Source organism: Onychomys torridus, chromosome 12, assembly GCF_903995425.1.
Source record: "Onychomys torridus chromosome 12, mOncTor1.1, whole genome shotgun sequence".
In the NCBI taxonomy this organism is placed as follows: Eukaryota; Metazoa; Chordata; class Mammalia; order Rodentia; family Cricetidae; genus Onychomys; species Onychomys torridus.
This window is the reverse complement of record NC_050454.1, coordinates 35,993,472-36,011,732: the sequence shown is the minus strand read 5'-3', so window position 1 is coordinate 36,011,732 and position 18,261 is coordinate 35,993,472. Positions and strand designations below refer to the sequence as shown.

The window sequence follows — 18,261 nt, the reverse complement described above, 5'->3', positions numbered from 1 at the left end:
AATGTATTTGTGGACAGGTAGTATGCCCAGTCCCTGAGCCTCTTCTAGTGGTTCCCTGATAACTTTGGTTTGATGCTTTATTTCTAGAGCAGCTCTCAGTGCCAGAGGAGAAGGCAGCAGATTTACTTCTGGATGTGGAATCTGTAATTACTTTTTACTGTAAATCACGCAATGTTAGATACAGCACAGCCCTGAGCTGGACTCATCTCCTGAAGCCACTGGTGTGTCTCCAGCTGCCTCGCAGTGACCTATACAACTGCTTTTATGCTATCATGAATAAGTACATTCCCAGGTAAGATACGATTTGGTTATAGTTATGACAGTCCATTTCACTTTGAAATCACATTTGTTAGATTTCTTTTGATGGTAAAGTAAATAGGCCAAGTAATTTTTAAGGTTGCCAGAGGTATAATTGCTATTTGACTTTGTTCTTGTGACAAACATTTAGAAAAATTTATTGATTATGTGTATGGGTGTTTTGCCTGTATGTATGTATGTATGTATGTATGTATGTATGTATGTATGTATGTGTACCACATGAGTACCTGGTGTCTGGGGAGGCCAGAATGTGACATCTGATTTCTGGAACTGAATTTACAGATGGTTGTGAGTCCCCATGTAAGTGCTGGGAATCGAACCTAGTCCTCTGGAAGAACAGCCAGTGCAGTTAAGTGCTGAGCTGTCTCTCCAGCCCCCATTATAAAGATTTTTAAAGGATTCTTTGTATTAGGGAGTTGTACTACTAGAGTTTATATTTGTAGCTTAACTTTGGGTTTATTTGATGTTATTTTTACCTTACTATCTTTACTGAAAAGTAAAACTAATGGGATTTTGAAAGTACTACTTTCTGTGAGGTGCTGGGATTGCAGTTAGGAATATCGTCCTGCATGTACAGATGATTGGCAGCACTGCCTTGCGGGAGCAGCTAGGCCTTCAGTTAGATCCTAGTCCTACATCTGCAGATGCTGAACTAGTAAATTGAAATGTGCAGAGGTGGAGTAGAGAATGCTATAGGAATATGCTGTGGGTGACTTCATTTTCCCTCAGGATCAAGGATGGCTTCCGCAGCCAATGATGCTTTTACTGAGACTAGACAGACATGTAGCTGTTTATGGAAGGGGCCATGGCAGTGGGGAGGCCCTCATAAGGCCGAAAATCATTGTAGTTCCCACTGCTATGATTCAGACAGATTTTCAGAGCCCAAAGAAACTTTCATTATAATCTCATCCAGTGGCTCAGCTGTGCAGATGTGGCTATACATGCAGGGAGTCTGCTCATGCTGAGCTGCACTCCAGTTCCTTGTTGAGGTTTTTTTTTTGTTTTTTGTTTTTGTTTTGTTTTGTTTTGTTTTTGAGCTGAGGATCGAACCCAGGGCCTTGCTCTTGCTTGGCCAGCACTCTACCACTGAGCTAAATCCCCAACCCCTCCTTGTTGAGGTTTTTGATCAGGATTTCACTGCTGGCTAATGTTACACATCCTTTTATGTTTATTGGTTATTTATCTTCTTTGGAGAAATGTTTAGCCTAAAACCAAATCTATAGACAAAAAAAAAAATCTGAAGAAGAAAAAAAGGTTGATTCAGCCAGAAGTCCCAGGAGTTAAAGTATAAGTACACTAGACCTATTTCTACAATTTTTTTTTTTTAAAGCTCCCTGGAGATTATAGTTAGAACAGAGTGGTGAAACTCTATGCTTCCTTGAAGCCATACTTCTCCATATAAGGAAAACGGTCCCAAAGATACTGAAGGAGAAGGCCATGGTCATGGCAAAGCCAAAGTTGGGATGCCTGGTTAGGAGTAATTCTGTCACACTGTAGCTGTCAGCTGTCTGTGTCTTATTACTTCTGGCCATCTCTCAGTGTAACAGAGCTAGTGTCCCAGCACTGTCTCTAAAGAATGATGAGTGACAGGTGAAAAGGAAGGGGCTGTTATATTGAAGTATGTCACACATTGTCTTGTCACATTCTTCATGGTCCCTTTGGTTTGTTTGTTACTGTTGTCGTTATTTTTGAGACAAGTTTCTCTGTCTAACAGCCCTGGCTGTCCTGGAACTAGATTTGTAGACCAGGCTAGCCTTGAACTCTCAGAGATCTGTCTGCCTCTGCCTCCCGAGTACTGGGATTAAAGGTGTGCGCTACCACACCCAGCTGACGAATCCTATTTTAATATATCATCTTACCACTGATTGGAACATAAGATGGGTAGAATGTGTCAAGCACAAACCCTGTGTATGAGAGGAACATTGAGTGTGCAGCCCTTAAATGAATGAGGCTTCAGTGACTTACTCCCAGCGATGCTCACTGTTTTAGGAAATGAGACCACTTACCTCAGCCACTGTTTATGTTCCCTGTGTTTTCCTGTCTCTGTGTTCTACCTTAGCGTTTGAGTGTTCTGCATTTACCAATTGGGAAAGTATTCAGACTTAGGATTATTCTTACCAGGATAAATCCAGTTCTCTCTGGGCCTTCTGTGTACCGCCATTTGTAATATCAAAGGGGGTAGATTGAAAGGTGGGCATGGAGGCTGGAGAGATGGCTCATCAGTTAAGAGCACTGGCAGCTCATGCAGAGTACCTAGATTCTATTCCCAGCACCCACACGGCAGCTCACAACTGTCTGTAACTCTAGTTCCAGTGGATCTGACACCCTCTGACTTCTTCAGACTCTGCATGAACATGGTACACAGACATACATTCAGACAAAATGCTCAAATACATAAAATACATTTTATAAGTTACAAACAGACAGCCAAGCAAACAAGCAAGCAAGCTGTGCGTGGTGGCTCACCTGTAATCTCAGCACTTGGGAGAAGGGACAGGAGGATCGCTGTGCATTCACGGTGAGCTTGGACTGCACAGTCAGTTCTAAGCCAGCCTGGACTACAGAAGGAGACACTGTCTCAAAAGACAAAGGTAACAAGGCAGTGATAGTTGAAAGCCATAACAAACCATTGCATCGATGTTAAATATTGTGTTTACAGATGCAATTTTCATTTATTCCCTCTGAATAGCATTTTGATTTATTCTTATTTTTGTGGTGCTGAGAATTGAACCTGTGTCCTTACACATGTCAAGTATATGTTCTACCACTGAACTAAATGCCCATCTCTAAATAACATTTAAAAATATGTTTAATGATGCTTTTTAAAATTTTATTACATTATTTCTTTATTATGCATATATGCATGCACATGTGCATCCCACAGTGTATGTGTGGAGGTCAGAGAACAGACTGTGGGAGTGGGTTCCTGGGATTGAATTTAGGTCAAACGCCTTTACCTATTGAGCCATCTTGATGGCCCTATTTAATGATGCTTTCATGTTAAAGCTGTGGTAATTATTTAGTGGACTGTTATAAATGCAACGTCTTTCTTTGCTTCATTTTCTTTTAAAGTTTGCTTTTGAAGGCTGTACACCTACAAAAATTGCTTATTGAATTATGTACTAAGGCTTTTTTCTTCCCCCAAGACAAGGTTTCTGTGTGTAGCTTTGCGCCTTTCCTGGAACTCGCTTTGTAGACCAGGCTAGCCTCGAACTCACAGAGATCCGACTGCCTCTGCCTTCCAAGTGCTGGGATCAAAGGTGTGTGCCACCACCGCCCGGCTATGTACTAAGTTTTACATATGGGAAGATGGTAGAAGATGGTAGCATTGCATAATGAGCTAAGGCCCAGTTTCTGTGTTCAAGTCATGGTTCCTAATTTATTAATTGCTAGCTGTATGGCCTTCAGTGACATACTTGAGCCTCAGTATTCTCATTTGTAGAATGGGTATGGGGGTTGGTAGGTTGTTTGTGAAGATAAAGTGAAGTAAGTTTGTGAAATGTTTCTTACAGTATGTGGTGGTGCTTCTTCAGTAAGTAACTAGCTTTTATTATGATGGCCTGGGCTTTCACTAATACATCAGAGAACAGTCTGGCCTCGCTCCTTTGTAATGAGTAGTTTATGGAGACTGAGCCTTGAGTGAAACCTATAGGCCTAAATGAAGAGTTGATAGTATCACCTGACTTTAACAGACCACTGGGCAAAGTAGCCATGTTTTTTGTTTGTTTGTTTGTTTGTTTGTTTGTTTTTAGTGCTTTTTGTTTGGTTGGTTTTAGTTACAGTGGTTAAAAGGTCAGTAAGATCAAGCTCCTGAAAATCTGCTGTCTTTGATAGATTATTTTGCCATGGAATAACTTCAGTTTTGAGATGTTAAGTACACAAATACACGAAGTGTGATGACAGTAGTATTGCCAGATCTTGAGCACAGAAATTTACTTGAAAATGTGCCTTCTGTACTCCTGTCAGGAAGAAACAGCCCTGCTTCCTGAGCACTGAGCTAGCGTGTGGACCGACCGACCGGTCTGTGCCTGCTGCAGATGGAGCAGGTGTGTGACTGCAGTTTGAAGTCAGGGTTTGGGTAGCTCCTATGACCACCCTAGGCAGATGAGCCTTCTTGTGGCTGACTAGATAAGATGCTTCCTGAGTTAATAGTGAGAGGCCACAGGGAATTCAGGCATCAGAACACGTTTCTATCCTTTTGCAGTTATTTTTGTTTTGAAGTATCTGCACAGGAATGTGATATTTCTTTGGGGAAAGGCCTTGTGATAATAAAAAACGGCAGAGTATATATTAGGTGACTCACTTTGAAAACAGTATATAGCCGGGCGGTGGTGGCGCACTCCTATAACCCAGCACTCGGGAGGCAGAGGCAGATGGATCTCTGTGAGTTCGAGACCAGCTTGGTCTACAGAGCTAGTCCAGGACAGGCTCCAAGGCTACAGAGAAAGCCTGTCTCGAAAAACCAAAAAAAAAAAAAAAAAAAGAAAGAAAGAAAACAGTATATAAATTCAAGTTTTTCATCTTACTTAGACAACACCCTTTGAAGCTGGGCTTTTAGTACTTCCTGGAATTTACTGTGTGGACACCTGGTACCTAGGTGATTTTGATAGTTTCTCAGGCTAAGAGGTCATATTCAGAAATGGCATCTGTGGTCTTTTCAGACTTACACCTTTGCTGAAAGACATTCCTCTCTGAACGTGTAAACTGTGGTGCAAAATTGAAGCAGTCCAAGGAGTTTTTGCTTTCTTGGCAAGGAAGGAGGAGGCTGGACTCTGAGGGCCCTCTAGATCTTTGGGTGCCCTGCCTGTGTCACAATAACCTAAATGCTAAAAGGATCTCTGAAGTCCTTTCACTTGAGTGCTCCTGGTTTGCCTGGAAAACGTCCTCACGTGGCTGCATGTCAGCCATAAGCAGGTCCTTTGAATGACATTAGAAGAGGGCGCTGCCTGGCTCTCAGAGGCTTGCTGTGAATGCTGGGTGCTCTGAGAACAGGGAGGAATGGGTGTTTCAGGAGGACTGAGTACCAGTGCGATCATGTCTGACCTAGTAATGAGAAACTTTGCTTCTCTTTCTCGTAGGGACTGTTCCCTGAAGGGGAGGCCATTTCATCTCTTCCGATTGCTCATCCAGTACCATGAGCCTGAGCTTTGTTCTTTTCTTGATACAAAGAAAATCACTCCAGACTCCTATGCACTCAACTGGGTAATAAAGTGAAAGTAGGAACATTTAATGAAAAATAGTTTCTATAAAACTATAGTTAGTCAGAGGCAGGGAAGAATGTGGGTTCAGGACTAGGCTGGGCTATGTAGTAAAATGCTGAATCCCCCCAAGACCCCACAACATTAGTCTTTTGTTATTTTACATATATATATGTATATATATACATATATATATAGAAATAGCAATAATATATTTCATATGTTAGTGAATATTATGTATTTATATACTTATATATGTATTAAAACTAATTTTTATAGTTTTGTAAATAAATATATATATATATATATGTATAAAATGCTTATAAATTTATTGTGTTGAAACTATAATAGTGTGAACTGATCAGTAATCATGAGGAAAGCTAAAATTACCAAATGGTTAATATAAAAGAGTGATTTCCTTCTGTATTGTATTTTCAGCGGGCGCTCTCATTCTAGACCTCCTAGTTTCTCATCTTTGAGTCTCAGAACCCCATATGCTCTCACAATGTTTTGGTGATTCGTTGTTCATATGGACTATGTTGACTAGGAGGTCGAAACTAAGGAATTTGAATTATTTGTTGTCAGTTCATCTAAAGTAATGCTGAATCTATTACATAATTAGCCTACCTTACAATGAAAAGTGTTTATATTTCCCAAAGACAGTAGTAAGAATAATGCAATTATTTATATTATCATGTTTCATTATTGCTTGCTTAAATTAAAGATAGATGGGCTAATATAACTGCTTCTAAATGTATTCAGTTTGTAATGTTGTAGTCTTCTGAGAATTCTGCTCATTAATGAGGGAATGAGTGTGAAATAGGCAACTAAAAGTCTTAAGAATTTTTGTTAAATAGTGGTGAGTTATGAGTTTCCCGGTACAGAATCTTGGGCATTTCAGGATCCTCAGATCATACCCTGAGAATGCCCTACAGGCTGACATGAAGACACTCCTACAGCATTGGTGGAGTGCTAGAAGACTACTAAGGAGCTAAACATAGTCTTTTTTTTTTTTGGCCACATGTTTGTGATATGTGTCCCTTTTTTTCCCCAGAGATTTATGTATTTATTATGTATATAGAGTTCTGTCTATATGTACAGAACAGGAGAGGGCACCAGAATTCATTATAGATGGTTGTGAGCCACCATGTGGTTGCTGGGAATGGAACTCAGGACCTCTGGAAGAGCAATCAGTGCTCTTAACCTCTGAGCCATCTCTCCAGCCCTAAACATATTCTTTGATCATATCTTACCTACCGTTTCTTTAGGGAGCTTCCCATTCTGCCTCCTGGTGACTGTGTGAGCCTAGGCACTTGGCTCAGAGCTCCAGTTTCTTTATCTGTAAAATGGGAATAATAATATAATAATGTCTCAGGAGATGATGGGATCATTTAGAAATCATAAATGGTAATTTGAGCATCCTAAGTGGTTTCATTTCCAGACGCATTAAATCTCAATAGCCTCTTCTTCAGTTCTCTTGCCCAATTTTGTCATTTTGAGTTAAAATAACAAAATTCATATAAAATTATAGCAACCCTGAGTTTATATGTTGCCATTAAACCTATTTATTTTTGTGAAAATAGGGAATTATTTCTTAAGCATTTTAATGTTGGTCTCTGTCTAGGATATGACATTTCCATTGCCAAAACTCTACATTAGTACTCTGCTGTGCTAGAGAGTTTACAATATATGCTAAAACAACTAACTTCTCTGCAGCTGGTCTGCCAGATAGTTTGCCTTTGATGAAATGCAAGGTGGTTTTTTTTTTTTTTTTTTTTGGAACCAATGACTGAGGAGTGTAATGGTGTATTTAGTTTAGCTGAGGTTAAGGATGGCTGCATATTCTAGTTTATATTCATACCTTCCTGTCCGTATTTGTCATAGTAATTTTCTCAGAAAAAAAAAACAACTGAGCAAGTATTTTGCAGCATTTTTGTGCTTTAAAGCCTTCTGGTTAGATGCTCAGCCCTGGGCTGTGGAATCGTGGGCTTTTCCTAGTCCCAGCACCACAGCTCAGCTCTCTGAACCTAGGACAGTTATGTCATCCAAGTCTAGTCCTTGTCTAGGGAGAGAAGCTTACTCTTAAGTCCTACTGTAAGAACTAAAGGTAGTTAATAAACAATACATAACAATAAGTTAGTGCCTGATCAAAGTTTCCACTAAATATGTATGTTCCCTTTAGCCATGAGGTACTTTAAATTTAATCCTTTAGCTGTAGTTATTTTGGGGCTTGAGGAAAACTTAAGAGCTAGTGAAATTAGATCTTCATGTGCTTTAAAACACAATTAGGTGGTAGAGAAATTATAAAGTAGTAACTCCTTTTACTTGAAACACAAAACCCAGAGAGCTCCCAAAAATCTAAAAAATTGAAAAATTTGAATTTCGTCTCAGATATTTCAATGATCTATTTATAAGTAAGCTTTGGGAGCAGCTGACATTAGTACTGAGTTGAGCTTTTACTAGACTCCTTAAGCTGCTGTGCCTGATCCTCTTAATTGCCTTCTAAGCTGAACACTTTCTGTAATCAGTCATAATGTGGTAACTCACCTTACAAGTTCTGAATACCATGTACAATGTGATGGAAGAGGTATGTCTTGATCACTCTAAAGTTAAGTTAATTATCTCTCTTCTCAGCACTGGAGAAAATGAGTATTCTTTATGTTGTTTGTTTTTGTTTTTCACAGAAGTAGAAATGAAAGCTTTAATGAGGTTAGATGACATGCCTTAAGTCACACAGCTAGTTAAGTGACCCCAATGTTCTGCCTTTGGATTTCATGTCCTAAAGTTAAGGTACACATCAAATACCAGGTGCAGATGATTCACTATGATGTTACACACCAGTTTGCTTCACTAACTTGAAAAGGCCGAGGCAGCTCCAGTGGTTTATGTCTCTCTCTCTCTCCTGACTGTAGCTTGGGAGCCTTTTTGCACATTACTGTTCCATCGAAGTCACTCAGGCAATATGGGATGGATATCTACAGCAAGCAGATCCATTTTTTATTTATTTTTTAATGTTAATTATCCTTGTAAATACAAAGTAAGTATCACGTATGTTTATTCTTTTTTCAACTTTTGATGTGGTACTTTAATATTTAACTCAAGTTCACTTGGTTCCTTTTTTACAGAGAAGTTATTTCAGCACAAGAGTCTGAGAGCAAAGAAGAAGTTATCCGTAAGTAGTGTAAAATAACACTTGAGGTCAAGTGATCTACCTCTAACACAGTTACCTCATCCAGAGTGTTACAGGATGGGTGTGGCAGAGTTCTGAGGTTTTGTTCAGCTCTCATGTTCTTAAGCACTAGTATACACAAGGCCCTGGGTCCAGTTCCCAGCATTGTGTAAAGGATGAAAACAGCTCATCAAAGAATCACTGTTGATATTTTTTTATATGTTGCTTATGTTGGAACTGTTTTAGCTTTAAACAGTGATATTTTCTTCACAAATAATTGTGAAGAAAATACTTCATAAATAGTTGATTAATTGTTGTCATGTCTATAATTGCATTTCAGACTTCTTGGAAAATACTCCATCTAGCTTGAATCTGGAAGATATAGAAGACCTCTTCTCTTTGGCTCAGTATTACTGCAGTAAAACTCCAGCTTCTTTTAGGAAGGTAAAAGATGAGAAATGGCAAACTGGTCTGGGTCAGATGTCTTATGTTCTTTTCTTGTTTACATTGTAGTCACTTCAGTTAAAATATTTCGCTTGTGGTTCTTCTCCACTTTTTAAAAAATGTGTTAGTTTGTTTTTGTGGTCGTTCACTATAAATTCTCTCCCTAGTAGAGAAATCGACAAAAGAGACAGCTGTATCAACTGTTGACGTGACTGCTGCTCAATGGTTTGGTTAACAGGAAGGCCTTTATTACAGATACGAGAAAGAGAACAGCCAGAGGTATCTGGGTGAGTCCAGAGCAGAGAGGAACATGGCTAGCAGACTGGCCATAAGAGAAGCAGAGTGTGGGAGAGTGTGGGAGAGTGGAAAGAAGAAAGTAGAAAAGCCCCCCCCACACACACTCATACACACAGACACACACTCATACACACTCATACATACACACACATGCGCACGCGCACACACACAGACACACGCATATACACACACACAGACATACACACAGACACACACTCATACACACACACACTCACTCATACATACACACTCATACACACACACACACTCACTCATACATACACACTCATACACACACACACACTCATACATACACACACACGTGTGCGCGCGCACACACACACACACATACACACACACTCATACACACATACACTCACACTTACACACACACGCACGCGCACACACACAGACACACACACACTCATACACACACACACACACTCATACATACACACACACGTGCGCACACACACAGACACACGCATATACATACACACAGACATACAGACACACACACACTCACACTCATACACACACATTCACACATATACTCATACACACACATACTCATACACACACATACACTCATACACACACAGACACACTCATACATGCACACAGACACACACATACACACAGACAGACAGACAGACACACACACACACACACACACACACACAGTGGGAGGGAGGGAGAGAGAGAGGATGAGCCAGAGAGGAGAGAGAGAACAGAGAGGAGGGTGAGGATGGAAAGAGGAGAACAAAGAACGAGGACAAAGAGAGTGAGCATAGTGGGAATAGCAGGGTTCTAAGGAGAATGAGTAACTCAGGAGCGTGGGAGAGACTTCAGGGTAAGGGCGGAGGTAAGAACTAGGCTGCTAGCATTGACTCTGAAATGTGTACCAGGTACTTGTGATACTGAGGGAGCCTGGAGGCCAGCATGCACTGTATATGCTAATAGCCATCACAGATAGTCATTTGTCCCTTCTGTCAGTGATCAGGGAAATGGCTCCCTTTGATAGAGGGGAACTGGCTTCACAAGTTCCTGAGGAATGCTGGCTTTCATCTAACTGCCAGAATTTGGGGGAATGGAATTTCATTTAGACTTGACAAAAATAATAACTGGAAGTATCTTGCCTTTGTTCTGTTTCTTTGTTAGTTTCTAGTCATGTGGAAATTATTTCCTAAGTTAGTGCTTTTGTAACTTTGGAAATTCCGTGATCCGGTGGTGGGTATGTAGTTAGGTCTCCTTTTTGTGGGGTTGATCCTTGGGTAACCGTAGATATGCAGAACTGCTTTACTGGGTCACTTTACCTTAGAGGCAGATCTATAGAACTAAATGTAAATATGTAAGTTCATCCTGGTCAGTCCGTATAATGTTACTTGTGTGTATGTGTTTTCAGGGCTGACCACGTAGTATTAGAAGGTTATTTCTCCCACGCTTAGCATTCCTAAATTGCCTGAGACCTCATGAACTTTCTACCCTTTCCACATTAGCATGTCTATTGGTATCTTGTTCAGGTCGTATTTAGTCGATTGTGTTGGTGAAACTTCATGGGTGTAGCTGCTGATATTTCCAGGAAACATCTGTCATAGCAAACTTTATGATCCTCTGGCTCTTACAGTCTTTCTGTCCATCTTCTGTCCCTGAGCCTCGGGTCAGGAGTTGTGTTATAGATGTATCAGTGGGGACTGGGCTCCACAACTCTGTTTTGATTGGTTGTGACTTTCTGTAGTGTTTCTGTCCGTTGCAAAGGGAAGTTTCCTTAATGAGGAGTGAGTGCTGCACTTATTGCAGATTCCATGATTTTATTTCTCTTTACAGCTGAACAGTATTCTACAGTGTATGTGGACCACATTTTCATTATCTTTGTCAGTTGAAGGGCATTTAGGTTTGCTTCCAGATTTTAGCTATTGCAAATAGAGCAGCAATGGCATGGCTGAGCAGAGATCTGTAGAATAGGATGTCAAGTCCTTTAGGCAGATACCAAGACATGGTATAGCTGAGTCATATGGTAGATTTATTTTCAGATTTTTGAGACTTCTCCACACTGACTTCCAGGGTGGCTGGAGCAGTTTCCAATCCCACCAACAGTGAATGAGGTTCCCCTTTCCTCACACCCTTTCCAGCACTTATTGACAGTTTTGTTGATCTTTGCCATTCTGACTAAGGTAAGATGAAATCTCAAAGTTGTTACGGATTTGCATTTCCCGGACTGCTAGACATGATTAATATTTTTTTGAGATATTTCTTAGCCATTTTTACTTACTCTTCTTGAGAAGGCTCTGTTTAGATTCCAAGCCTATTTTGAATAGATTGTTTAGTTTTTTTTTTTTGACCCTTTGTTTTTTGAATTCTTATATATTCTGGTTATTAATCCTCTGTTAGATGTATAACTGGCAAGTTCTCTTCCATTTTGTGGGCTCCTCCTTCACCCAGTTAATTATTTCTTTGGTCATGTAGAGCTTTTAGTTTATGGAGTCTCACTTGTCAGTTGTTGGCCTTAATTCTTAGGCAATGGAGTCCTATTCAGAAAGTCCTTTTCTGAATAAAACACCAATGTTTTCTTCTATCAGTTTTGGTGTCTTAGGGCTTTCATGGTTAGGGCTTTGATACATATGAAGATAGTTTTTATATAAGGTAATAGCTACAGGTGTAATTAAATTCTGCATGTTTTCTCAGTACCATTTATCCATTATACCATTTGCTAAAAATAATTTCCTTTCTTCAGCATATGTTTTTAGCATCTTTGTGAATTCTAAATGGCTGAAGCACATGCACTCATGTTTGGGTCTTTGATTTTGATCCATTGGTCTTCATGTTTGTTTTTTTGTGCCAGTACCATATTGTTTTTATTACTGTGGCTTTCTAATACATCTTGAGATCTGGGATGTTAATCCCTCCAGCATTCTTCTTTTTGCTCAGGATTGTTTTGACTATCCAGGGTCTTTTGTGGTTCCATATGAATTTTAGAATAGTTTTTTTTTTCTATTCTGTGAAGAATGAAATGGGGATTTTGATTGTGTTGAATCTGCAAATGGCTTTTGGTAGAATGGTCATTTTCATAATATTAAGTCTACCAATTCATGAGCATTGGATGTCTTTCTATTTTATAGTGTCTGTCTCTTTCTTCAGAGGTTTAAAGTTTTCATTATCGAGGTCTTTCACTTCCTTGGATAGTTTTATTCATAGATATTTTCTTGATGTTGTTGTGAATGAGAGTATGTCCATGATCTCCTTTTCTCTGTTTGCTAAGTCTCTAACAAAGCCAGCAGAGTAGTGATCTGTGGGAGGCAAGAAGGCAGTTTGGTTTAACTCAATAGCCAGTGTTGGTTGAAAGTTCAGGAGCCTGACCCTCCATAGTTTATCTTAAGCATATTTAAACAGCACTATTTGGTGAAAATTTTTCCTAGTAGTAATTAACTTAATTCTGAGAACAATAAACCTTAAGACATGACTACATGAAAACTCTTTGTAAAGTACATGTGACACCTTCTGTAAAGATAGGTTCCTGTTGTTGGATGGATTTTTTACTCTTTATTTCTTTGGGGACCTGCCACCCAGCTCACAAATAAATCACACACATAGAGGCTTATTCTTAATTATAAATGCTTGGCCTTAGCTTGACTTGTTGTTTGCTAGCTTTCCTTAAGCTATCCTGTCTGTCTTTTGCCTTTGGACTTTTACCTTTCTCTATTTCTGTACATCTTTCTTTCTTACTCCATTGCTGGTGTGTAGCTGGGCGGCTGTCCCCTGATTTCCTCCTCCTTCTCTGGCTACTTCTTTTTTCCCAGATTTCTCCTATATATTCTCTTTGCCTGCCAGCCCCACCTATCCTTTCTCCTGCCTTGCTATTGGGTGTTCAGTTCTTTATTAAGACCATCAGGTGTTTTAGACAGACAAAGTATCACGGTTTTACAGAGTTAAACAAAAGTAACACACCTTAAAATATCCTCATTTTCTAGGTAGCCTCCCTAGAGTTGTGTAGCAGTCTAGTCATCTTTGTTTTACATCTAATATCGTATCGCACTGTGAGTGAGTACATACCAGGTTCATCCTTCTGAGTCTGGGTTACCTCACTCAGGATGATTTTTTTCTAGATCCATCCATTTGCCTGCAAACCTCATGATGTCATTGTTTTTCTCTGCTGAGTAGTACTCCATTGTGTATATGTACCATATTTTCTTTATCCATTCTTCAGTTGAAGGGCATCTAGGTTGTTTCCAGGTTCTGGCTATTACAAACAATGCTAATATGATCATAGCTGAGCAAATGCCCTTGTGGTATTATTGAGCATTCCTTGGGTATATGCCCAAGAGTGCTATAGCTGGGTCTTGGGGGAGATGGATTCCCAATTTTCTAAGGAAGCACCATATTGATTTCCAAAGTGGCTGTACAAGCTTGCATTCCCACCAGCAGTGGAGGAGAGTTCCCCTTGCTCCACATCCTTTCCAGCATAAGCTGTCTTCTGTGTTTTTGATTTTAGCCACTCTGACGGGCGTAAGGTGGTATCTCAGAGTCATTTTGATTTGCATTTCCCGGATAATTAGGGATGTTGAGCAATTCCTTAAATGTCTTTCAGCCATTTGAACTTCCTCTATGGAGAATTCTCTGTTTAGTTCTATAGCCCATTTCTTAATTGGACTGTTGGGCATTTTGATGTCTAATTTCTTGAGTTCATTATATGTTCTGGATATCAGCCCTCTGTCAGATTGTAAATTTCCCTAATAGGAATGCTTTCACTGTGTCCTAGAGGTTTTGTTGTGTTGTATTTTCATGGAATTTTTAATTTATTTTTTTATTTCTTCTTTGACCCATTCATCATTGTGCTCTTCCTCCAGTGCTGGGGTTCAAACCCACAGCCTTTTTAGCCTCTTTTGGGCAGGTCTTGCTCTATAGCCTGATTAGTCTGGTTCTTGCTCTATAGCCCAGGTTGGTCTGTAGTTGATGCAATACTCCTGTTTCACCTTCCCAGTTAACAGTGTGCACTGTTACACCAGGCAAACCCAGTTGTGGTGGTACTGTGTTTCCCAGAATATTGTGCACACTAATAAACTTATCTGGGGTCAGAGAACAGGACGGCCACAATATTAAACATAGAGGATAGGCAGTGGTAGCACATGCCATTAATCCTAGCATTCCAGAGGCAGAGATCTACCTGGATCTCTGTGTGTTCAAGGATACAGCCAGGCATGGTGACTCACACCTTTAATCCCAGGGAGTGATGGCAGAAAGCAGAAAGGTGTATAAGGTGTGAAGACCAGAAACTAGAAGCTTTTGGCTGGTTAAGCTTTTAGGTGTTTGAGCAGCACAGTTCAGCTGAGAGGCATCCAGTCTGAGGAAACAGGATCAGCTGAGGAACTGGCAAGGTGAGGAAGCTGTGGCTTGTTCTGCTTCTCTGATCTTCCAGCATTCACCCCAATACCTGGCTCAGGTTTGATCTTATTAATAAGAACTTTTTAAGATTCCTGGTACACCCAGTTTCTTGAGCATACTGGGGAAGCTTATTCTACTACTGACTTCTGAAGCCCCAACAGTTAATATGTAATGTAGGTATTAGTATAGAACTGTGTAGAAAGATTTTTCTTAGTCTTTGATTTTGTATGAATTCTGACAGAGACTTTGACTGTCACACACACCCTCCCCCCCAACACACACACAGAATAAACTTTGAGATTATATGTTACTAAGTTTTTAAAAATCAATTATACTCAAGGTGGTAACAATGTTACATTTTATCATAGTTTCATGAAAATACTTGTAGGAAGAACATTTGATTTTTCTTGTAATGTTTACAGTTTTCTCTTTGTGTAGGACAATCATCATCTCTTTGGTAGCACACTGCTGGGAATCAAGGATGATGAGGCAGATCTGAGCCAGGCTCTGTGTCTGGCTGTTTCGGTGTCAGAGATCCTTCAAGCAAACCAGCTGCAAAGGGTAAGCAAAGCAGACCCCGTCAGAAGCTGTGCCCTGTAAATGTGGAGAGCTGGGGCTGCAGTTACAGCTGAGTGTTAGCGCGGATTTTGTATGATCAAGGCCCTGGGTTCATTACCTGCTACCGACAAGAAATAATCAGCATTCCCACACAATTCATTTACCATCACATTGCCTGAAGATAAGTATGCTCCATTTCCTGTCCATGTGGCTTGTGTATTTGTATTGCCAACAATTATTCTTGTCTTTCTTGACAACAGTTTTATAAACTGCTCCCTTTTCACATGTCATTAAAGCAAAATGACCATGGAACTGTGTGAAGAAGTTAAAGGGGCGGACTTAGCCTTTGACAGTTAAATCCTGGGCAGTTACACAGCTTGCTGAATTATGTGATTCAATGCCATAAAGCAAACCAAAGAGAGTTATGAAAATATGTCATGGTTTCTATTGTGTTCTTCATAAAAATGTGAGTCAGTTTAATGAGTGAGCTTTCTGGGTATGTGCCGAAATAACAGTGCCATGGCTAAGCTCTGGAATATGTGCTGTATTTCCAAGACTGTGCCTGGAAGAGGCTCAGCTGTGAGAAGATGGGGCTTTTATACCACATCGAGTTCAGCTTCCTGCTGCCGCTCTGTCTTTGTCTGGGCTTGTAAGCAGTCACATACGTTTCTCTTTTCATTAGAAAGAAAATAAAGTACAGGTTAAAAAGACTCATGTGAACCTAGCTCCTCCATATACTTAAAAACATTTAGTTCTTTGAATTGGATTGCTGGTAAATTTGTGGACCTGAAAATAAGTTTATCTGGCACTGTGTTTAAGATAATAAAAAGTGTTGATTTCCAGTATATTTAGTATTTCAGCTCAAATTGCCAGACTCTTGCTACATATTGAGACTTTCAAGCTCAATACATTAAAAAAAATGTGTTAACTATTTAAAACAGACATAAGTATTTAGATCCTAAAAGTTACTTTTTTGTGTCTATACAAATTGGGTCCTCCTAATCCCCTGTGAGATCCATTACAGAACACTTGTTCCCCATATTTTGGTTTCTTTTCACTGTTCTGTCATGTGATGTGAACTTCATGTCAAATTCCAGAGTGTCAAATGTTGTCTCCCTTTTAGGAAGGAGTCCGGTTCTTCGTGGTGGACTGCCGTCCTGCAGAACAGTATAATGCTGGACATTTGTCAACGGCCTTCCACTTAGATTCCGACCTGGTTAGTACAAGTGCGGAGCAAATGTTCTGCAAGAGACAGTGCTTTCCCCTTTGGCTTATAACCAGATTTGATGACCTGATGAGGATGCTTTCATTTTGCTTAAGGCAGGGTCTGCCTGTGGGTAGGTAGGGTTCCCTTTTCTCCGTGTCATCATAAAGAGGGACAGCTGTTAACTGTGGCTCACGGTTCCTTCCCATTGTTATGTCAGTCAGTTCTGCGCTCACTGTGAGCAATCTCAAGGGTGGGTCACTTAGCATTGTGCCTTGCACCTAGTAAGTACTGTAGAAATATGAGCTCTTAGCATAATTGGATGAGACACCTAGATGGTTTTGCTGGAAGCTGTTTTTAAAGTTTATGGGTATGTATATAAAAAGCTGATAGGCGGGCACAGTAGTAGCTGAAATGTATGTGCTTACCTGTTAAAGTTACTGTCCTTAGGTGATTTCTGTCAGAGAAGTAGGTGAAATAAACATGGTCATAACAGGTGCTTAGAACTGTTGAGACTGGCACCATGTAAGCCACTCTGAGGTTGTAGAGCCTGAGGTAGGGAGCAGACATAGGAATAGGGAGGGGAACCCCCCCCCCCCGCCCCTACACACATACCCAGCCACCACTGCCGCTGCCTCCTATTCTCTTCCTCATCATGTCTGCAGCTGGTGGCCCTGGGGCCAGAGGATGTGTTTCAGGCCTGGGTGGTATTGAGAGGAACTGATGGAAAGTGAAGGTAGAACACGGAATTCTGACATCATGGGTGAGAAAGGACATGCTAGCCTGTGAGTGTGCCCTACATGAACGCTATGCCTCTCCCTCTGATTTCTGTCATGCTTGTTCTTAAAATTTACTTGTGATTGATAGAGACTTCATTTTCATGAATTAACATTCTTTTCAAAAAATATTCTGAATAAGCTCTGTTACTGGCTTTCTCAATCTTCACCTTTAATACATATGTACATATTTCTTCTTTTGTCACTTTATTTTAGCTTAACAGTTTCTTAGAGATCTTTCATTTAAACACATTTCCTTCAATGTTCATAGTGGTCCCTGGTACAGATATTACCATAGTTTGTTCTTGATTAATGTACATTTGAATTACTTCGCTTTTGTGTAACAAAGCTGCTGTTGAAAACATTACACATATTTTGTGTAGTTTTTCACATAGTTCTGTAAAGAAGTAGACTATCGAAGTAAAGTTATTGGGTTTAGGGCTATGGACAGTGCTCTTTAGAGATCTGAAGTACCGTGGACCTCATGTGTGCATGTTTTATAGCAGCGGCATTCTTGGGCATTATCAGTCATGGGGTTTTGTTTGTTTTCTAGAATGATGGCTGAAAATAGAGGTAAACAAGTAAGGTGCAAACACCTTTTATCTCTCTTTTTAAACTTTCTTTTCCCGTGGTGCTGGAGAGATGGCTAAGAGGTTAAGAGCACATGTTGATCTTGCAGAGGACTTGAGTTTGTTTCCTAGCACCCACATGACAGCTCACAATTGCTTGTAAGTCCAGTTCCAGGAGATCTGACCCCTCTTCTGGCCTCCATAAGCACTTGCACATATTGGTGCATTCACATACATACACATACACACACACACACACTCATGCAGGCACATATACATAACCATAAATAAATCTTTAAAACTAATGTAAGAAATTGCTCTTTTCTTTGATCTATTTTTTATTGGATTT

The 18,261-nt window shown here is 40.1% G+C and overlaps 1 protein-coding gene across 2 annotated transcripts in view; it reads left to right on the top strand.

Annotated features, from left to right (window-relative positions):
- Nucleotides 1-18,261, top strand: part of Tbc1d23 (TBC1 domain family member 23) — a 60,425-nt gene that overhangs the window by 19,662 nt on the left and 22,502 nt on the right. For both annotated transcript variants that reach the window (XM_036203557.1, XM_036203556.1), the window contains exons 4-10: nt 88-292; nt 5,397-5,520; nt 8,429-8,553; nt 8,642-8,688; nt 9,026-9,129; nt 15,244-15,366; nt 16,487-16,579. In XM_036203557.1, the coding sequence (XP_036059450.1) occupies nt 88-292; nt 5,397-5,520; nt 8,429-8,553; nt 8,642-8,688; nt 9,026-9,129; nt 15,244-15,366; nt 16,487-16,579 (821 nt within the window). The remainder of the gene's footprint in view (nt 1-87; nt 293-5,396; nt 5,521-8,428; nt 8,554-8,641; nt 8,689-9,025; nt 9,130-15,243; nt 15,367-16,486; nt 16,580-18,261) is intronic.